This window comes from Gymnoscopelus microlampas (genome assembly GCF_963454915.1).
Source record: "Gymnoscopelus microlampas genome assembly, chromosome: 1".
Taxonomy (NCBI): domain Eukaryota; kingdom Metazoa; phylum Chordata; class Actinopteri; order Myctophiformes; family Myctophidae; genus Gymnoscopelus; species Gymnoscopelus microlampas.
Window position 1 is genome coordinate 33,976,903 of NC_139962.1, and position 23,383 is coordinate 34,000,285.

The 23,383-nt window shown below is 41.7% G+C and overlaps 1 protein-coding gene across 1 annotated transcript in view; it reads left to right on the forward strand.

Moving 5' to 3' along the window:
* The window catches only part of cdh8 (cadherin 8), a gene marked incomplete at both ends in the record, with an annotated part of 158,280 nt that extends 142,234 nt beyond the window's left edge, over positions 1 to 16,046 (forward strand). Inside the window, 4 exons of the mRNA XM_084075116.1 lie at positions 4,234 to 4,355; positions 5,080 to 5,197; positions 14,176 to 14,427; positions 15,550 to 16,046. Coding sequence (XP_083931242.1) covers positions 4,234 to 4,355; positions 5,080 to 5,197; positions 14,176 to 14,427; positions 15,550 to 16,046 — 989 coding nt within the window. The remainder of the gene's footprint in view (positions 1 to 4,233; positions 4,356 to 5,079; positions 5,198 to 14,175; positions 14,428 to 15,549) is intronic.
* Positions 16,047 to 23,383: the final 7,337 nt, after the last annotated feature.

The window sequence follows — 23,383 nt, forward strand, 5'->3', positions numbered from 1 at the left end:
GCAAAACTCACTGACTCGGTGGAAATTCTTGCAGGCAGAGCTGCAAACAGCTCAAACCATATGTAGAAGGCTCTATTTGCATAGAGATTGTTTCAGGGGGGCTGTACGTTGTGATAAAACTTAATGTACCCCTTACAGCTATTGGAACACAGGCGTACGTGGCTTTGGTGACTTTCTCAACCCCCCCCCCCCCCCCCCCCCCCCTCGGTTCCTCCATCCCCTCTCTGCGTCGGTTCTGTATTTCCTTAATCACAATAAACACACATTAATTGTCAGACTTAATAAATGCAGAAAAGGAAAAGGAAAAGAAAGAACGCAATCAGAAAATGTTCTGCATCTCGGCCCGAACACGTTTCACCACTGCAGCAACCCTGTTAGAGGAAGTGAATGTGTCTCGTTTCGATAAGGCGTCTGTCTTGCCTCCCATACATTTAAACTGCGTTTTCATGCCTGTTGCCAAAGGGATCTGCGCTTTGAGATAGTGGCATCACTGAGCACACCTAATGGGAATTTGCCAAAATAAATATATGGCCGTTTGCTGTCCTTCACAGACAGGGCAGGGGGCGGGGGGGGAAGAGAAGGCAGGGTGTCCTCTCTGGCGTGAAAAAGGCAAATAGATGTGTATTCCCCGGTTCTACACCGATGCCATTTGCCACCCACCAAATGGCGGCAGGTTCTGTCGCCTCGCACCGGTTGACATCTGACTAATCAGATTTTGTTCCCCTGTCTGCTGCCGAGGGGAAGTCACTCTCTTCCTGCCCCTCTGCTACTTTATCCATCCATCAATGTCCGTCAGACTGTATATTACCCTCTCTCTCTCTCTCTCTCTCCCTCTCTCTCTCTCTCCCTCTCTCTCCCTCTCTCTCTCCCTCTCCCTCTCCCTCTCCCTCTCCCTCTCCCTCTCTCTCCCTCTCCCTCTCCCTCTCCCTCTCTCTCTCTCTCTCTCTCTCTCTCTCTCTCTCTCTCTCTCTCTCTCTCTCTCTCTCTCTCTCTCTCTCTCTCTCTCTCTCTCCCTCTCTCTCTCTCTCTCTCTCTCTCTCTCTGTCCCACTCCCCTCTTTAGTGGTCTCCCAAAGCTCCAGTTATGTTTTTGCCGTGTCGTGCGGTGCAGAATGACCAATCTACAAGCTCACAATGGGTTGCAATGCGTCATACATTGTAGGGCAGTGGTTTTCAACCTTTTTCATATCAAGGTCCATTATTTATGAGTGGTCCATTATTTATGAGTGGAACTATATTCTATAGTTTTGGGTTCTGGAATATTTAGTTATCATTGGATAAGATTTTGTCCACATTTCCATTCTGTAATGATGTTGGTACCGTAGGAGAGATAACAGGCAAACGTTGATCAAAATAACAATGCTTTAATTAAGTAATGCAGATTTTTAACAATAATGTAACTATTGAGAGCGTAAAATGAACACTAGTAGGAGTACAAGGACCTACCGTCGACCACTTTATGTTGAAGTATTGGTCTGTTTATTATTTTGGCCAAGGATATTGAGGGAGAGTTGGACTGAAAGGGGGTTTATTTCATTTGTATTTTTTAAATTAATATGGACTTACTAAAATGTTGGTAAATCAACAAAGTAGAGAGTTTTGCTTTTGTTAGTCTGGTTTGTTCATAAAGGATATTGGACAAATAAGGTTTTAAATTAGGTTTTAAATTAGTTTCTAATGGTCAGGGTTAGGGTTAGGTTTCCACTATTCTGGAATGTACTTGAAAGTATTGTGTAGTTTGAGAGTATTGTGTTTTACTTGTGTTTGAGTTATACAGAAGGTCCTTGCATGTATTCTTTGAGAACAGTGCGCCTTTGTTTGGCCCGGATTCGGGACAGCTGACTCATATCCGGGCCAAACAAAGGCATCACGTGATGTCGATCCCCTTCCCCTATTCGCTCATACTAGGACACGACGTATGTGTAGGAAGAAGAATATCGGCTACCTGAATCTGAATATATTCCTAAAATTGTGTACATTTATTCACTATTCATTGATTCACTCATATACCAAAATCCATTCGAATTGAAAAACATGGCTTCTCATGTCAAATATTGATATGCGGTTAAAATTGTGTTAATTTTGATGAATTAATTACAAAGCCTATAATTCATTTGATATTTTTGGCTGCATAAGTCTGACCTTATACATACACACCCTGATGTAAGCAACGCAGGTGCAGATAATCAAATGAATAATTGGTGTATTAGATGTAGTAGGTGTTTAACTACTCTCTATGCTTGCACATTGGCACACCCATGGCTCTGGGCAAACCTAAATGGAAAGGTCAAACTGTGTCGAACGACGCGCCATGCGACGAAAGTGGTCAAAATGACAGAAATGGGTCAGAGAGGATCTCTGCCGCTTTACGGGTCCATTTGGCGCCATTTGTACCCTGTCAGAGTTAAATGAACACAGTGTAGATTGGGCAGTGGTGGAAAAAGTATTCAGATATTTTACTTAAGTAAAAGTATCAATACTGCAATATAGAAATACTCTTTTACAAGTAAAAGTCCAGAAATTCAAAATGTACTTGAGTAAAAGAACAAAAATATTGGTATCAAAATGTACACAAAGCACACAAAGCGTCGCGATGCGACGCGTTGTGAGCTTGTAGATCAGCTATTTTCAAATAGCCTAGGTATAAAATAGGGCTAAAGTGGTTAATGTATGTTTTATAATATAATATTGATATAATTATTAATAATAATTACATAAAAGTACAATATTTGCCTCTGAGATGTAGTGAAGTAGAAGTAAAAGTACTGAAAATTTGAAATACTCCAGTAAAGTACAGTACTTGAGTACTTGTACCTAGTTACTTTACACCACTGAGATCGGGGACCCACAAATTAAAAAACACAAATCAAATGGGTGGTCCGTGGCCTAAAGCGTATCGAACTGGGGGTGCTTGACATTAAAAAAAGGTTGAGAATCACTGACTGATGTAGGAGGCAGCCGCTACTGCTCAGCAGAGGAAAAGTCATTGTCATTGAAACATCAATGCACCGCATGTAGCGCACTGTCATTGACACGAGAAATAAATCAGTCGCATTCGTTTTGATGAGCGAGGGGGGCACGCCACTATCCACGGACCAACGCCAACGGTGACATCGTGCAGTGGTAACACCCAGTCCTCAGGGGGTCAAATTAATAGATAATTACTTTAAAAGTTGGCATTTGCACCACTGATTAATAAATACACCCGTTTACAGCGGGACCCTCAAAAGGGACTGTCAATTACGTCCAATGAATAATTCCAATCAAATTCTAATCTAATTAAATTGCCTTTATTGTCTTGCTAAGACTTCAGCTGCCATTGGTGGCTCATGAATATGTATGTTTTTTTAACCATCATGTTTTAAACATCAGAGCTGTACAGCCGTTTTCAAAAAGCACTTTGAATGGGGATTTATTTTTTTCTGGTCCCCTTGAATTTTCCCCTTTGGTATCAATAACCCACAAAAATAACAACTCAGATTCATGTGGTTCATCCTTTGTCCTTTCTCCTCCCATCCCGAGGACAAAGGCAGATTGGTTTAAACAAGAATGAACAGCAAAAAATAAAAGCGCAATCATGTTAACTGATTCTTTTGCGAATAAGGTTTGAGCCACCTATTCCTAGGTGGTTTGAAATGTGATTAAAATCTGATTTCTAAAGATGTGTCTCGTTCTGGACACTCAGGCAATGAAGCCTAAAGTCTGTCTGTCTGTCTGTCTGTCTGTCTGTCTGTCTGTCTGTCTGTCTGTCTGTCTGTCTGTCTGTCTATCTGCAGTGGTGGAAAAAGTACTGAATTGTTTTACTTAAGTAAAAGTAGCAATACCACAATGTAGAAGTACTATGTTACAAGTAAAAGTATTGGTATCAAAATATACTTAAAGTACCAAAAGTAAAAGTACTAACATGTTTGAAAATAGCGTGTAGATCGGCTATTTTCAAATAGCCTATTTACAAAATTGGGCTAAAGTGGTTAACGTGTGTTTTATAATGTAATAATGTATATCTAAAAAGTAACTAGTAACTAAAGTTTTCAAATAATTGTAGTGGAGTAAAAGTATAATATTTGCCTCTGAGATGTAGTGGAGTAGAAGTATTGAAAATGGGAAATACTCCAGTAAAGTAAAAAATCCTCAAAAGTGTACTTGAGTACAACGCTTGAGTAAATGTACTTACTTTACACCACTGCCTATCTGTCTATTCATGGCTGTCTCTGTCTCTGTCTCTGTTCATCAGGAAACCACAGTCAGATATCAAGGGCGGTCGTGGCCATCAGAGTAATGGACATCAATGACAACGCCCCCGAGTTTGCCACTGAATACGAGGCCTTCCTGTGCGAGAATGGAAAACCTGGTCAGGTAAGGGAAAAGAAAAGGACACATCCATCAACGCCGCCGTCTCCCCGCTTCCCTTTCTTCTCTCTCTCCTCCCCCGTAATGACCGGCCACGGTGAATTATAGCCTATTTATTTCACCGAGAAACCGGGGGAAGTGGGTTGAGAGCGGGGGTCCTCTCTCTTTTTTCCCCTCCTCTGCATCGCTTGCTACCTTGACACAGCGTGCGCGGAGCGGCGGGGGGAAACGGGAGCAGTCAGGATTGATCAGAGCGGATCATAATTCAAGACTGTCTTTCATGCCTCCCTCCAGATGGCAGAATGCTTCCCCCAGCCAAAAGCCCTGGACAAGTACTTAGCATTCTCCTTCCCATCAATCGCTCTCATTCAGAGGAGTGCTGTGCGATGGGAGGGACTTTACTGGGCGGAAAAGAAAAGAAATGAAACAGAGGTGGCGAAACCCCCCGGAGGGCGCTGGTTCTAATTTCCAATCAATCATAAAGACGTACGGCGTGATGCGACCTGTGATGACAGATAAATAGATAGAAGCAGGAACCCGAAAGTGTGCCAAACACGACAGGGCCTCATTGATAATAATCTCAAACTCCACAAATGAATAGGGCCTATATTTCATCTGGCGTGGGCACAGCCAATGTTGCAGCGAGACGGCAAATCAAAGTAATGAATTGCTTGTCTGGTCTAATGGCTCCATGCTGCATGTCTTTACGTTGCTCTGTTTTTCCACATAGGTGATCCAAACTATCAGCGCCGTGGACAAGGATGACCCAATTCAGGGCCACTATTTTGACTACCGCCTGGTGCCGGAGATGCTCAACAATCCCAACTTCACAATTAAACACAACCAAGGTAAGAAATACGGCAAGCTGTAATGATCACAAAGCATGTGCCGTAGGCCTACATCCAAAAGAATAAAATCCAAGGTGCAGGTCCAGAAGAACACATGCAAGCAAAAAAAAAAGAAATAAGAAAAAATATAAAAGGTAGAGACTGCACGCTTGATATAGCTCCCAGGTTATCTTTTTATGAGGTTACCACCAAGGTAAACCGTGGTGGTAACCTCATAAAAAGATAAACTGGGAGCTGTATCAAATGTGCGGTCTCTACTCTTTCTGCTAAGAAATACAAGGAATAAAGATCAAGATTTTCTCGCCCGGTGATCTGAGTGAAGTTTCTGCACATGTCTCCAGTGGTTTTCCATTCTCACCACTTTTAACCTGGCAAGGTCTATTTTGAGCATGGAGGTGAAAAACTTCAACAATTGAAAACATAGCATTCTGTATCAACAAAATCAAATTGTTATTTTTATTACATTTTTTTTGGTTAACCCTTTAAGACCGAGAACGCATCTGTCATTTTAAGATTTCTTTGGCTATCCAAAAATAGCAGATATACAAGCTCATAGCGTGGCACCGAGTGCCGCGCTATGAGCTTGTAGATCTGATTTTTTTTCGTGACAATTTGACCAAATCTTTGAATATATATATTTTTCAAAGCGAACATTTGTAACTCAAATCTTTGCTTCTGGGGGATTCTGCAAAATGTCTTCTAAATACTAACAGTTATTTGAAAAGAAATGATGTTTCTATAACCAGTGGTTCTCAAACTTTTTCATGTCAAGGACCCCCAAAATTATATACATTTTGTCCACGGACCCCCATCTCAAAAATATTTTTGTTCCAGGGACCCCCCAGAAGTTGTAATAGAGTTAGAAATGTTCGCTATGGAAAAATAGATATTCAAAGATTTGCACACATTTTTTCAAAAAAAATAGCAGATCTACAAGCTCGTAGCGCGGCACTCGGTGCAGCGCTACGAGCTTGTATATCTGCTATTTTTGAATAGCCAGAGAAATCTTAAAATGACACAGATGCGTTCTCGGTCTGAAAGGGTTAAATAATCTACAAGGTCAGACAAAGAAAAAGGGGGGGGGGGGTGGAAACCCCAGCAAAATAAGCCACATATAGTCTTGCAACTACTGTACAGACACGTGGGCTACGGGGTTCTTGCTGTTTTCATTGTTGTCTGCAGACCCTGGCTGTGCCTGGAAAGAATGACAAAAAATATCCTGTGGCCACCATTCTTCAAAGAAATATGGCACACGGTGTGCCTGTGTCTCAGCCATTCCCACAGGTCATCTGAGGCAGGGAGGTGATAATGTAATATATTTTTGAGATGAAGGAAGCATATAAGTAAATGATATAAGGCTTATATAAGTGTGTAATCCCCGTCCTGAGACACGTCGTCTAGTGTCTGGTGGAGATGTCTGGTGGATCAGTGTAGTTCACACGTTGCACATGTGAAAATGGAAAGCTAAAGGAATGGGGTCCTCATGGTTTTCCTGTAGTAGTGTTGCAGAGCAATGAACTGTATGGTGAACCCTTGGGACAGTGATTCTCATCGCCCTTTTTGAATGTCATGGACCCCCCCAGTCAGTGGTGCAAAGTAACATTTACTCAAGTGCTGTACTTCAGTAAAATATTGAGGTATTTCTTTTTACTTTGCTGGAGTATTTCCAATTTTCCTTACTTTAACTTTTACTCCACTATACATCTCAAAGGCAAATATTGTACTTTTACTCCACTACAATTATTTTAAAACTTTAGTTACTAGTTACTTTGTAGATTTTGGTTATTATCACAAAACATACATTAACCACTTCAGTCCTATATACATTTTGGCCATTTGACAATAGCCGATCTACAAGCTCACAATGTGTCGCATCGGGCGCATTGTGAGCTTGTAGATCGGCTATTTTCAAATGATCTTTATTTGAGAACTTGTGAAATGGGACATTCTGCATAATGAGTACTTTCTGCTTTTGATACCTTAAGTACATTTTGATACCAATACTTTTGTATTTTTACTGTAAATGTTGAATTCCAAACTTTTACTGGTTACAGAGTATTTCTACATTGCAGAATTGATACTTTTACTTAAGTAAAACATGTGAGTACTTTTATTTTATTATCTCTGGAACACCAATCTACAGTACAGAACAAAATCCTTAGTGTCAAAGATAGGGTAGACTAAATCATGTTTTTGGTTAAAACAACAAAAAAAAACAATTGTTTGTGAAAAATTCAACGCTCTAATATTCTGATAGCGTGTTTGTTCAGTAAAAGGGGCTTCTCTCCAGCTCTGTAATAAACAGAATTTACATGTTCAGGTGGATTGGCAATTTCATCCAATCAGGAGAGAGCACCCTTCTTCAATGTTATAGTTTTACAGTTTCAATTTTGTATCCTGTATGAATTCTCTCTCCCGATTGGACGCAATTGGTATCCTGATTAGTTTCTGTTTACTAAAGAGCTGGAGAGACAGGGACTCTCCTGTCACAGAACAAACACTCTAGCAATGATCAATGGTCCATTTGGTTCCATTTGTACACAGTCAGACTCCATTTGGACCCCTGGTGGGCCCTGGACCCACTGTTGAGAACCAGTGTCCTAGGAGATGTGGCAGAATGGAAGATGGTTCTGATGTGTTTGTTAATAAGCCATTGTACATCCAATATTTTCAAAACAGTTTCCATACAGTATGGCACCAGCCTTCTGTTTTGATAAGAGGCTGTAGGCTATCTGACATAGCTAGCAGCTGTTTCTGGTTGACTATACAAAGACAACTGTGAACGAAAGAAAACAGGACATGAAATGTGTCCAAAATTAAATCCTGCTAGGCTGTGTTGATTTCGTCGACTAGAACTATGACGAAAAATGTTCGTCGACAAAAACAAATTTCACTGACGAAATCAAAATCAAAACGAGATCAAAAGTAAGCTACGATGACTTAAACTAAGACTAAATATATTGACAATTTTGTCAACAAAAAACATAAAAACTAGACTAAAATGTTAGTGAGGGTCAGGTGGAGAAGAGATCCAGTAGAACTAAAAGACAAGTCATTTTATGTTTGGTTGTGCTCGGGTGTTGCGCTCTGAAAAATAGCAGATCTACAAGCTCACAGCGCGTCGCAGCGCGACGCGTTGTGAGCTTGTAGATCGGCTATTTTCAGTGCAACCAAGAGTAAAATTAGCCATTACGACGCCATCAAGGCATCGCCAAAATACATTTTAGTCGACTAAAACAACTGTAGATTTACTCAACTATAAAAAAAGGAAATACATTCATTTGTACACAATATTGAAAAATGATAGGTTCTACAAATACATAACAGATCTGAGATGTGTTGTGTTCTAAACAAATTATTTGTATTTTGTTGATTGATCGAGTGACCGGTTAGTTGATTGATTGGTTGGTTGGTTGGTTGATTGGTTGATCGATTGATTAATGCCCCCAATGGATTGCAGGAATATAAAGTGGCACTTTCCATTTAAATTTAATGTATATTTAAAATTATGCAAAACATCCCTTGAGTCTCGGATGTGGTTTTATTTCATGTTTTATTTAATGTTTTTTAATACTGATGTGCTGTTGGATGTCCAAGCTTGAACTGAGATTGTAAAATAAGGTGTTTTATCCAAAACAAGTAGTTTTACCCAGGATCGCCCTGTAAGATGGCCACCTTTTGATTGATTGATGTACTTTATTTAGTAAGACATGAGAACAGTACATGACAGTACATAACAGTACGTGGAAGTACAAATTCGCAATACAAGGTCTACTAAACTGGATAGCTCATTAAGCACTTAGCTTGTTTAAGATGAGATCCCCATGCACACAAATCATGTTGACATATAAGAGACAGACAGATATACACACTACTATACAGAATGTCATACCATCAGTTTACAGGTTACTGGTATGAAGGGTGAAAAATATGTACAAAAAAGAAAGAGAGGGGGGGGGGTAGGTTAGGTTAGGACATGGGGTAGGTTAGGACTTGGACAGGGGCCATTTTTGAATTGCAGCCTCCTGAAGGTGTATCTTTAGGGCATTTTTGAAAGTGAGTAGGGTTTTACACTCCTTTACTCTTTTTGGTAGGGCATTCCACATTTTAGATGAATAGCATGAGAAAGAGTTCATTCCCTTTGTTGTGCCAAATCTGGGTTGAACATGGTTTGTGGAGCTGCCTCTGGTGTTATGATCATGGACTTGATTTACATTTTGGAAGTATTTTGACAGATACGGGGGGATCCCAATGTTGTGGTGTATCTTGAAGACCAGGCCCATAGCAAGTTGCTGTACTCTGTCCTCAACCCTAAGCCATCCAAGCCTAGTAAAATGATCAGGGGTTAGATGGGTTTTGTAATTGAGGCCAAGAAGTAGCCTTACAAGTTTGTTTTGGGATGTTTGGAGCCTTGTTTTTAGGGCCTTGGAGGTGTTGTGATACCATGAAGTACATGCATAATCATAATGACCTTGTATGAGGGCCCATACAAGAATCTTCAGAGTATTCTTACTGACTTTACGAACAAGTCTCCACATCCTCCGTGTTATTTTCCTTGAGGAACACCACAAGTCACTGGGAGGGGAGGGGACTGGGTGCCGTTTACTTCCACCACTTGCTCCCTCCCTTCCAGGTAGGATCTCATCCAGTTCACCGACGTGTCATCAAAGCCTATTGCTTTGAGCTTATTGATCATAATTGGGTGATTAACGGTGTCAAAAGCCTTGCCCTTTCATTAAGAAGAGACTTCACTTTATCAAAGAGCAGAAATGTTTCACAAATATGAGTGCACTGCAAAATCCAGACTGTTAATTTAAAGGTAGGGTAAAGTGATATTTTTTGGTATTTTTATTTATTTTTTTGTTAAAAGGTTAAAGTACTATATTCTGATAGTAATCATTGCTACAGAGCGTTTGTTCGGTCACAGGGGTCTCTCCAGCTCTTTAGTAAACAGAATATAGTACATTTTCAGGTAGGTGACAAAATGTAAGCCAATCAGGAGAGAGCACTGAAAATGCATTTTCTGTTTAATAAAGAGTTGGAGAGACATGGGAGACTCCTTTTACTGAACAAACACTCTATAGCAATGAGTACTATCAGAATATAGAGCTATTTAACACTTATTTTAACCAAAGTAAATCACTTACCCTACCTTTAACTTGTGCAAGTGTAAAAATAGCTTTTCCACACTCAATAACAGGACTTTGGAGTGTACACAATTCTCATAATATGAGAATTATGCCAAGACATGGATGCCTTTTCCACTCTGCATGCACGCTGTGTATTGAATACAGCCAAGGGTATTCACAGTAACTTGGATGTTCCATTTAGTTTGGACTCGTGTCGTTACACAGTAAAATCCTCAGTCTTAATGTGTCCTTATAAAATGGATAGTTCCGTTGCTTGATTCTGACTGGCTGAGTCCCCTTGTAAAATATGCAATATGAACAAAACAATAAAGCATGCACAACATCCACTCACTAAAAACCAGGCCAAAGCTTAAAAATGTACCCCCCATTTTTTTGACTGAAAAGGTCTTAAAAGTCCTTAAATTGTCACTTCACTATCATCTGGGGAACCCCCCCCCCCCCCCTCACAAAAAGAAAAAAGAAAATCATGAGGGGACCCGACCCACAGGTTGAGAACCACTGCTTTACACTATCGGAAGTGCCATTTCGAGCCTACCGGCTTTTCTTTGAACATATTCAATAAACACACAGCTGGACTGCATGTATCAGTATCACTGTGGTAACGTCTTGTTTACAATATTCACCGTAAATGTTCAATGCATGTATTACCGTTTCGTGATTTAGTTTTTCCTATGGCAGGGGAAGAGGAGGGACACTTTTCGTCCTGTGTATGTACAAGGTTTTACAAATCACTTTGAAACGAGGCGGAAACCGCAACATGTACCCTTCGGTACCATCCATGGATTTGCACGGCAACTTCCTCATTTGTGGAGGCAGTCACACGGACAACTTTCTTGGACAAATCATTCTTGTAATGAAGTTGGATTAAAAAACTGCATTAAAATTGCATTAAAACAGATTTAATTGGGATATGATTTGCATGTTGTCCAAGGAAATGCACGCACATCCACTAATGATTTCAACAGGTGCAGGATTTTTTTTTTAACTAATGAGCAAAGCAGAAAAAAGAAAAATATGCACACTGATTTGAGCGCTCCCAGAAAGAGTGATTTATTACAATGTTTCCACCCAAAGGTCCTGTGTACCTGATGAACCTTATACTAATAAATCACACATTTCCGGGAGCGTTCAAAACAGCGTGCGGATTTTTCTATTCATGATTTTCATGTTGCCTGTGTGGTAACCGTTTTATAAAAGCAATAAGCCCACGCGAGGCCATGGTTTTCCGTCACTTTACGACAGCTAGGGGATTGTGGCACTCCTTTTTCACGTTGCCACAACGTCCCATAGCTGTCCACGGTAAACCAAGGCCTCGTGTGGCTTATTGCTTTGATTCGTGGGTCCGTTTGGCTACATTTTGTACATTCTCAGAGTTAAACGAACACTCAGGAGTTTGACGGTGTTCACAGCCACATCCAGCCCACCTGTCCACTGTGTTGCCTGTGTTTTAGCAGCTAGAGAAATGAAGCCTGCACTTCAGGGACTATTTCTATCTGAATGGACAGCAGCTGCGGGAGACACTCCACTGATGAGACTGCAGCCATGCTGCTTTTGTTTCAGATGATGGGACTAATTGTAGGGATTGTGTGGTGAAGAGGCTATGGGGGGGTTGTTGATGGACAGGGGTGGGGGGAGCGAGCACGGGCACTCAGGGGTCCGAGGATGCTCCATTTTTATTTCAAACATTGGATTTCAAACATTTCAGATGGTCTACATTTCCCAAATGGAAATGCAAGTATTTAACCACTCAATATAGCATCCCTATTCTTGGGGGGGAACGCTGCAAGGTGTTGTTAGCTTGTGTATCTGCAATTCTTTTGGCTGAGAGATTTGGTGTAGAGTGGGAGAAAAGGACGGACCAAGTTCAGAGCCGATCCCAGTCAACTAGTTTCCTAGAGGGTTTAGTCAGAATTTAAGTGGTTAATTCCGGGTGAAGCAGAGATAAAACTTATCCCCACCGGCCATAAACATGAATGACCATGATATCAAAAGCAGAGACATGGATTCCCCCCCGACCCCTCCCCGAGCAAATCAAACCCATCATCTTTTTGATCCATACAGTATTGACTAACCACACTCTTGTTTACAACACGTTTTTTAGCATTTCAAACATTCCCTCGCTTTCGAACAGGAATTCTGGTGCGTCGCGTTTCCCTTTTTCCACAAAAACGCTGGAGCCCGGAGGAAAAATGTTTTGTCATCTCCCTTTTTTGAAAAGCAGAGGAAATGAAGGGGACGCGGCATGCAACAGTGGCTCAGAGGATGGCACATGTCGACCCAGAGAGGTGCCAGCTGCTCTTTGATGACATTCTCTGTGAAGCTGTCTGCTCATTAGCAGGCTCTCCCCCACCCCTGCCTCACTTTATCAAACGGCTCAAACATTCCCAAAAGAAATCGCTCCCGCTGCTGGTCTCTCTCATGGAAAAACGTACAGCTTTTCTTGACGGTCTAACCTTTTGGCTCGCTACTTGAGTGCGCATTGATGTGAGGAAAGGGAAAGTGGATCAGGTGATGTACAGCATGAAGAGGAACGTTCGTGTTGACTGTGCAAAGCTAATCAAAGGCCTGAGCGTTTTTTTTTTGGGGTGTTTGGGGTGTGGGGGGGGGATTGTTTGCACTGCTCTTCCCGTAATTGACGGGAACATATGCTATCAGTTCTACCACAGCGCACACTGCTTTGGGAAACATCACAACCTGCTATTCTACCAGTCTGTAATTCACCACATGTACCTTGCTCGGTGCTGTACTGTAACATACAGTACTTGTAAATAGATGTTTTATGTATCGTAGAGAGACTGGTTCTCTCAGAATAGCACAGAGAGGGTCCCCTGCTGACTTTAACCCAATGGAAGTACCGGATCACAAGGATAATGTCACGCTCTATTAATACAATACACATTTCCAGCTTTTTTTTATGCACAGTGTGATGAATAGAAGTCGAAGACACTGTGCTTTGGAACATTAATAAAGGAACACAATGTTATCGCTCGCCCTCGATACCTTTGTGTGAACTGTTTCAACAACTTTCAACCTGGCATCCCTATTTTGGGCATGTCATTACAGGCACATATTTTCCAAGATGTTCAAAATGTATTTTCTAAAATTGTGAAAATAGCAGATGTACACATTTGTACAGACCCTAGTTTCCACTATTCGCCACACAGCAAAGTATATAGGGCTTAGTAGTTAACATTAACCCTGGTGTCCCTATTTTGAGGACATTTATTTCACCTTTTAAAATTGAAATCTTCTTTAGTTTTCATACATTTTTTCATGTTACTTCTGACATTCACTCCTACCCCAAAAGGCAAAGAGATGATTTTAATTGACCTTTTTGTCGTACTTCTAAACATCAATTTAGAGGCCCCCTCAGTTGTGGAGCTCTCTAAATGCATCACTTAAGTCATCACTATCCTTCCAATATCTTACTGTAATCCATAGTTTTAGTAATCTTGTATTTTTTTGTGTTTTTCTTCTTTTGTGCAGTTTTTTTTTTCTTCTTTATTGCACCGCTGCTCCCCTTGTAAACTTGTATTAATTTGTATTGTTCTTATTGAACTTTTAATCCATGTTATTTGATGACCTCTTCCATGAAGGAAAGGATTCCAAATAAGCCTGCCGGCTTCTTCCTTTCCTTGCACAGCAACTTGTTTTCTTTAAATGTTTCTATATATTCTTTTATAACACTGTGCTAAATAAACTAAACTGAAGGTGGTTAAGTGGTTAAGAAAATATCCCCCCTCTGTTTTCTTTCTTTGCAAATGGAACCCTGTGGATTATGATGTGATCAACAGCTGTGTTTGTGTCTGTTTACTCTCTCCTAACCAGACAACTCCATCAGCGTGCTAGCCAAGCATGACACCTTCCGGCGACAGAAGCAGGAGATGTACTTCCTGCCAATCATCGTGACGGACAACGGGAACCCGCCAATGAGCAGCACCAACACGCTGACCATCCGAGTGTGTGGATGCAGCAAGGACGGCATGGTGCAGTCCTGCAACGTGGAGGCGTACGTTCTGCCCATCGGCCTCAGCATGGGAGCTCTCATTGCCATCCTGGCCTGCATTATTCTGCTTCTGGGTAAAGATGCTTTTTCATTTCATATTACACAGTGGTGGAAAAAGTACTCAAATGTTTTACTTAAGTAAAAGTATCAGTACTGCAATGTAGAAGGACTATGTTACAAGTAAAAGTCCGGAATTCAAAATTGACTTGAGTAAAAGTACAAAAGTTTTGGTATCAAAATGCACTTAAAGTACCAAAAGTAAAAGTACTACATTTTTAAAGTTTTTTAAAACTTAACAAAAAACAAAAAAAAGTTACCGAAGAGTTAGGAGAAAAAAAAAACTTGCCGAAAGTAAATATACCTAGGCTATTTGAAAATAGCAGATCTACAAGCTCACAACGCGTTTTTTTAATTTACAAATGATATGGCCAATGTTGACAATGAACAATGACACTGATATGGTCTTTTAATGTCCCTTTCGCAGAATTATTTTAAAGATATTTCCTATCCCAGCAATAAATCATTCAGACTCAATACACAGTCTGTATGTATATCCTTGTGTTTTACTACTGTATTTTAATACTGTATGAGGAGTGGTGAGGCATGTAAGATTAAAATGATATTCTATGTTTGCCTGCAAATGTAGACAATAAAGTCATAGAAGGCAAATCACTTCACAATTCCTCATACTGGAAACTTATGCCATTGACGTTGTCATAACTTTTTATTTGTATTGTATGTACGTACTGTATTGGAAAGACTTCACATCAACTAAAACAAATATTGAATGGACATGAATGCACCATTCTGAGAAATGATATAAATAATCCAGTATCCTGTGTCTGTTATATTTCAATGATTTAACACATGACACCTCCACTTTCACATTCTGTGGCATTAAACATTTTAAAGTTCCAACTACAGGAAGAAATATGGAACATATTAAATAAAACATATATATATTGGACACTCTGTAAACTCTGGCACCCAAAGGGATCAATTGCGAGATTCCATGGCAAGTCATGCTCTACAATATTGTACAACTTTATAGAATAGTGTATGAAAGCCACAAGGCCAATGCTTTTCATTCCTACTGTGAATAAAGTTTTTCATAAAGAGCATATATTATCCATTAACGTATTCTTCCACTGCAATAAAGTCTTGAGCATTGACGTGTCTTTTCCCTTCCCCAACAGTCATCGTGGTGCTGTTCGTCACCCTGCGGCGGCACAAGAACGAGCCGCTGATCATCAAGGACGACGAGGACGTGCGCGAGAACATCATCCGCTACGACGACGAGGGCGGCGGCGAGGAGGACACGGAGGCCTTCGACATCGCCACGCTGCAGAACCCGGACGGCATCAGCGGCTACCTGCCGCGCAAGGACATCAAGCCCGACCTGCAGTTCATGCCGCGGGCGGGGGGCCAGCACTCCGGCCCCAACGGCGTGGACGTGGACGAGTTCATCAACGTACGGCTGCACGAGGCGGACAACGACCCGACGGCGCCGCCGTACGACTCCATCCAGATCTACGGCTACGAGGGCCGGGGCTCCGTCGCCGGCTCGCTCAGCTCGCTGGAGACGGCGTCGTCGGACTCGGATCAGAACTATGACTACCTCAGGGAGTGGGGTCCGCGCTTCAGAAGACTTGGGGAGCTGTACTCGGTGGGGGAAAGCGACAGAGAGACTTGACCTACGTTCCCGTAGAGAAAAAAGAGACGCTTTTGTTTTTTTCCTTCTTTTCCGTCCACATACTTGTGTATTAAAAGAAACGCTATAGGGGGTTTGCTGGCTTTTAGAAACAGCTGTTTAAAGAGAAAAGAGAAAAAAAAAGTTAATAACAAAGGGGTCACCTTTTTGTATCGTTCTTAGAGTGAGGTTTAGCAAAGTTCGTCATCCACTACGTCAAAACGCATTGTAATTGCTGAGCCAAACTTAACAATGTCTTTTATTAGGAGATCTATGATTCTTTGTGGAGTGTAACTTTAGAATCCGTCCGTGGAGTGTCTAGCAGTATTTTTGGGTGTTTGTCATTTGCTGTGACTGCCAGAGGCATAAACATCCTGGGATTACTGGTAGTTGCCTTGATGAAAAAGACAGAAGGATGATTTTTTTGGAGGCCTGCTTGGACACCGTGGAAGAATGGACCGCAGCAAGGTGCAACAGGGACTCTCGTTTCATATCCGCGAGCCACCCAGCCAATCGTTGATCTGAAACAAAAAGAAAATGTCAAAGTTACGTATGTGGGTCTACAGTACATCGGTGGTTATCAAAGTGGGGTCCGGGGACCCTCCAGGGTTCCTCGAGGGGTTTCCAAATGGACCCTTACATGTCTGTGACTCAGAAAGTACAAATAGAACCAAGTGGACACTTACCGGTTCATGTTGGTTCCAGTTGTTCACTCTCAGAGTTATGGTGTTCCTTGAGAATTAAACACAAGTTTGAGAACCATTGTTCTGCGTTATCAAAATGAATGTATGTATGATTTGAAAAACAAGCAAAAAGACAAACCAATATGAATATTGGCTTTAAGGTGAATTTGTTATCATTTGATATGTACCCGGGTGGCCACATTTCTAAACTATCTGAGCCCAGATGCTTTATACAATTCTTTGTATTTACACGCTACAGATGTGGATCACAAGTGTTATTAGCTTATAAAAGACTGAAGCGAAGACAAAAAAGAGAGAGAGAGAGAGAGAGAGAGAGACATGTAGAAACTCTGAGGCCTTCTTTTTACAGAAGCAAACATTAAATACAATTGTACTCAAATGTTTTTTGACGACAAAACGTGTTAATTCTTCATTACTGTTCTGAGTTTTTGTATATCTGTTCTTATATCATTTATTTCGTGCCGACGCTTTGAAGTGAGTGTGTTTAGATCCTTTCACAATCAGCTGTTCTTTTTTTTCAAAACCACTGGAGTGCTATAGCCGGTTTAGACTGCATCGTACGACAGTGTCGTGCGCTGAAAATATGAATACTAATACTTATATTCACAAGTGGGTGGATTGGCTACTTCCGGAGCACAACACTGTCGCACGACGGGGTATAAATTAGGCTTCTTTCAGACAGCCAAACATCCGATGCAGTTATTGCGGTTATTGATATAGCTTAGATGTTAGCAAAAAAAGAGCCTTTGGGCACTGTAACGTATCAGCTGATTTAACGAAACGGGCTCGAGGGAAAAGGGACTTTCTCGACACATACCTATCGTGCGTAAAATGTAAAATCATTGTGTTATCCTGAGTTACAAGTACAGCCGGTGACCGTTTGAGCACAATTAGCTGGAATGTTTTACCATGAGTATGTGTTAATATCCGACCCTCTAATACAGAAGATTCCATCTAGAAAACACAGAAATGCATTTATTTAGCCCATGGAACCTGAGGATACTGATACAGAACCATGTGTGTATTGTGCTTACACTGTATGATATAGACAAAAAAAGACATAAAGTGTAAATAGAGTTACTGCTAACGTCATTAGCTTTCAATGAGGTGGTGCGTAGGTTTTGTCTCTGCACGTTAGCCCTTGCACATTGACCAGAAGTCGTTAACGGCACTTCAGCTGCGTGCATACTCTCGATTTGTACTGATACAGTATTATGGCAGTTCTCAGTAGACTAAACGATATATATGAAATAGTCCTACATGCAGATCATATTTTCTACTGTGCTTTAATGCTTATAAACGTGTATGTTTAATTATTTACTCCCTGTACTGTAATCAAAGATACCCTGTATTGTTTCCTACTTTGTGAAATATATTTTTATAAATATTGCTGAATAAGTGTGCTTTTTTCATGCCAATGAGAGCAGGACATATCTGTCTTCAATAGCTTGACATTAGCACTACAATTTAACCCCTTACAAACCTATATATGTCATGGACTAGTGTCTGTAGGACCAGGGGTCTGTAGTTGGCCCCCACCTCTTTTTGTTCCCTCTATACCAAATCTCTTTGTCGAAAACAGATGATCTACAAGCTTGTAGATGTGCTATTTTTGAGCGGTGTAGCCGCACCTATAAGTGGGTTTGGGACCGTTGTGAAAAGACCGTCGTGAAAATGTGTCTTTCGCTGTACTGTGATTGGCTGACTCTATTCACACCCTTTGCTCAGTACTGTGATTGGCATGATGAAATTAATAACCTAGAAATATCTCCACGCACTTCAAAAAAAGTACTTTTTTTTAAGTGAGCTTCCATCACTGTGATGACCACTGTTGTTGCTAAATAACACCGCTCACTTCACACTGGGTGTGATTTTTACTGAATGTTCCTCTATCATGACATGTCCAGAATAGGCCAATAGGGACACTAGGGCTCATAATTAAAAGTTGCACATGCAAGCATAGCAGACAACTAGAAAAAGTGCTCCTCGGAGCACAGGTTTCCGCCAGGTCAGGTAGGTTATTGTAGCCTCCTGGTGGCGCTATAATAGGCCAATGTGAAAAGGGTGCCATTTCTTCTTAGGCCTTTCAATCGGACACTGCATTCATGATTTGAGGCATTTTGTTCCAAAAATGCGTTTTGCTAAATTAGACCTGCTGGTGACGCTATAACAGGTCAATGTGAAAAGGGTGGCATTTCTTCCTCCAGGCCCGGATTGGACGGTCTGGCACTTCTGGCAGATGCCAGAACGGCCGGGCAGTCTGGGGCCGCGGCCAAGCCAAGCAAAAAATATATTTTTTTAAATTGTAAAAAAAAAAAAAACATCCAGCCCGCACCGGGCCACCGCCCACCGGCCCTTTAAGAGAAATTGGCCGGCCCGGTCCATTCACTACATTGTCATAGGGGGGTTGCAGTGATAGTGACACTTTGGTGGAGGGGAGGTGGAGACTCTGTTCCCCCCGGCCCCCGCTCAAGTGGTTTGCTCCGTACGTTTGACGCAAACCACTTCAAAAAAAGCCGGGCAGGAATACGTCAATAAGATGTAACCAGGTGGATTGTAGGCCTACTGGCAGGAGAGAATGACAAAACAAAAAAGTAAAGGCTGATGCGGAGAAAGTACGAGCTAAAAAACGAAAATGTCTGGAGGCTGATGCGGGGAAATGTTTGGCCAGCAGCAGTCTGCTGAAAAGAGTGTTATAATGTCGGTCCATAGTGCTCCTGTCAGTGCAACTCAAGTTGCATGTGAGCGAACCTTTTCCACATTAAAATTAATCAAAAACCGTCTGAGGAGCACATCATCACAGGAACACCTCGAGGCCTTTATGCTGGTGGCAATTGAAAAAAGAGACTCTTGTGTCTAAGTCTTTGGACAAGGACTGCATCATCGACCGAAAGTGCACTGATGCGACAGCTGCTCATTCACTAAGGTAGAACATAGCCTACAGTTCTTGTTTATTATTCTATTCTATGTGCTTTGGTCAGCTACTGCTGTGCGTCTTTACGCAGTGCAATGTTGGTGTGTGCGTTACAGTGCTTGTGTTTTTGGCCGCCGTGCCCTGATCTTTGTCTCAGATATATATATATATATATATATATATATATATATATATATATATATATATATATATATATATATATATATATAGCTCACAACGCGTCGCATCGTGATTCGTGACGCGTTGTGAGCTTGTAGATCTGCTATTTTGACACAGCTGATGTATACAGTAGGTTTAAAGGGCTCATGTGGCCCATAATCGCTTCTTTTGGGCTTGTTTTCCTAGACCTGGTTGTTTGTTTCTCTCATAGAACCTGGCAACACTGCCCGCAGCGGCAGTTTTTGGTGGCTGGTTTTACGTGTTTCTCTGTGGAGTGTGAAGCTGTATTTTAAGTGTAACAAATAATCGTATGCATGTAGGCAATGTGTAGATGATTTGATAGACAAGTGAGCGCTATGATATTAAACTTGGACTGTGACTAGATCGCCGTAAAATGGAGCTACTGACGTGACCTATTAATGGAGTAATAGTAAAGAATAGACCAATTATTTGTTTACCAACATTGAGACTGGATGCACAGGTGATTGTTTCAAGCAACCAATTCTCAACCTGTTGTTTTGGGGTGCGCTGGTTTCAGCACACCCCAACCCCCTGTTGTGTGTTGGCTGGTGAGACGCGTCCTAGCGAGACCTGATATAATGGGTTTCATTTCGCGCATAGTGGTTGCACGCATACTGGTTCTTATCAGTGTGACGTCGTCTGTTAAGGGGTCTATTGGTTCCTGTGTATATTCGTGAAATATGAACATCTACAATGGTTCAATAATAAAATAGCATGGATTATTACAAACGAAAAACGTTTTGTTTTATATATATTTAGGAAACACCATTATTACTATTGCAATTTTATTTAAACAGTAAACCTATATGGCTTTATGGATTAGCATGCCTTTTGGCCTGGCGGAGACAATAATGATTTGGTAGTGCTCTGAAAAGAGTGAAAGAAATGTTGTTTTTTTAATATATATATATATTATATATAACATATCATATCATATATTACAATACTTCCCATGCTGCTCTTGACTGAATCAGTGAGCATGTTTTTGATGAACCGTTTGAAACAACCGCCGGGCATATCTCCTTGATGGCATGATTGTCTCTGCCAGGCCGAAAGGCATGGCGAGAGAGTTTTGCCCCCCCCCCCCCCCCCCCCCCCCCCCCCCCGTGTGTGTGTGTGTGTGTGTGTGTGTGTGTGTGTGTGTGTGTGTGTGTGTGTGTGTGTGTGTGTGTGTGTGTGTGTGTGTGTGTGTGTGTGTGTGTGTGTGTGTGTGTGCGTGCGTGCGTGCGTGCGTGCGTGCGTGCGTGCGTGCGTGCGTGCGTGCGTGCGTGCGTGCGTGCGTGCGTCCGTCCGTCCGTCCGTCCGTCCGTCCGTCCGTCCGTCCGTCCGTCCGTCCGTCCGTCCGTCCGTCCGTCTGTCCGTCATTCTGTCTGTGTACAGCTAATCTCCAGCACCATTGCAACGGCTTGATCGCAGTGAAACTGTGCACACACACTCCCTGGATGCCACAGCAGAACCTCTGCCCCAAACATGGGGCTTCACATGGGCCTTTTATAGCGCCACCAGGAGGCTGATTTGCGCAAAACATATTTGTTGACAGTACTCCTACAGATTTTGTCCAAAAATCCCGCAAAGTGGTACCCAGTATCTCTATAGTCATTAAAAGAAACAGGTTTTTCATATTTTTCATATTCCATCTTGATTGGCTAAAAATGGCTTCCAAAGTTTGCAGAATTGGTCCGTTTTGTACAAAATGCCTCAAATCATGAACACAGCGTGCAATTTCCGTGAAATAAAGCACACACATTCTCACTAGGCAGAGGAAGAAATGCCACTTGAAAATGTTCAAATCAGCCTCATGGTGGCACTATAACAGGCCGATTCATGTTTCATGTTATAACTGCACCGATCTGTGTAAAACTTTGTATGTGCACTCCTTAGAGGCCAAGGAACAACCTTTTTCACACCTGCCTTTTATAGTGCCACCAGGAGGCAGACTTATGTAATGTTTTAGATTTTTTCATATTCCATCCTGATTGGCTAAGATTGACATCTAAAGTTTGCAGGAGTGGCCTGTTTTGAACAAAATGCTGCAAATCATCAAAATCAGCGATTGTGGTGAAACTTTGTACGCACATTCGCACTACGTTTAGGAACAAATGCCACCCTTTCAACATCGCCCTATTATAGCGCCACCAGGAGGCAGATTTTTAGCTTTTTACTCCTACAAATGTTGTCCAAACATCACGCAATCGGTACATATTATCTCTCTTTCAAGTGATCAAGACCTATCCGTCCGATCCGTCCGATTTTCCACATTCCAGCCTGATTGGCGAATTCCCAACATTGCTGGCCCAGAAAAACCTTCATGACCTGGCAGAGACCTGTGCTCCGAGGAGCACTTTTTCTAGTTTTCTGTCATTTTCTGTCGACGTGGAAAGCAGAAATGGACTAGCCGCGACCTATATATGAGTCGAGACCGTGTGAAGATTTTCAACCGTGAAGCCAAACCCCTAAAACGTCAGTGAGACGATGAAGAAGAAACGGAAGCACACCATCAAATGTCAACCTGCTTATCGTTTTCCCTTCCAGCAGCTCCCCCTTTAATTCCTATCAGTGATGTTGAAGGCAAACCCTTAATCCCTCAAAGTGGCTGTTTCTTTTTTATTCTTTTTTTCCAGTACATATACAGTACTCTGTCTTAAGGACATATATTATCAGTTTGACATTATGGAGAGGTAATTCAACTTGCAGGACACAGTGTGTCTGAGTAAATATGCTTAAGCGCGCGTCCACTGAAGTGATTCCCAAGGCAACAGAGTCAGATAATTTTCATTCCGCATTTGGCAATGACCTGACATTAACCGCTATTTTTATGCCTCTGCCGGCGACAGTCGTGACTGGAGGCCTTATGTTTCCAGGGTGGCTGTCCGTTCCTCCTGCGCCTGTCCGTCCGTCCATCTGTCCGTCTCACCCGTCTCAACCTTGTCAACGTGATATCTCAGGAGCGCCTTAGGGGAATTTCATGACATTTGGCGCGAATGTCGACTTGGACTTTTAGGATGAACTGATTAGGAGTAGGTGGTCAAGGGTCAAGGTCACTGTGACCTCATGTCTGTACCAACCTCGTGAACGTGATATAATCAGGAACACCTTGAGGGAATATCATGACATTTAGTGCAAACGCCCACTTGGGACACATTCATTAAATTCCTTCAAAGTCTTAAGAGTCAGACACAAATGTGAATGGCAACCGGTTGGTGAAGGCATACTGTACATCTGCAATGCGGTATTTCTGGTTATTCCACCTTTGGCAATGACCCAGCATTACATACTTGAGCCCATTTTATACTTTGTTGCATGATGGTGTCACAAAGTGAGCATAGCTGATCAACAAGTTCACAACGTGTCACAGACACTTTGTGAGCTTGTAGATCAAACAATGTGGCATTTGATTTTTTTTTACCTTTAATGACATGCCCCAAATAGGGATCCCAGGTTTAAAGTGTTTAAAGCTGCAAACCGTAACTTTCTTTTGTGCAGAAATGCAAACTTGTATCTTTTCAGCTACAATAGCCACT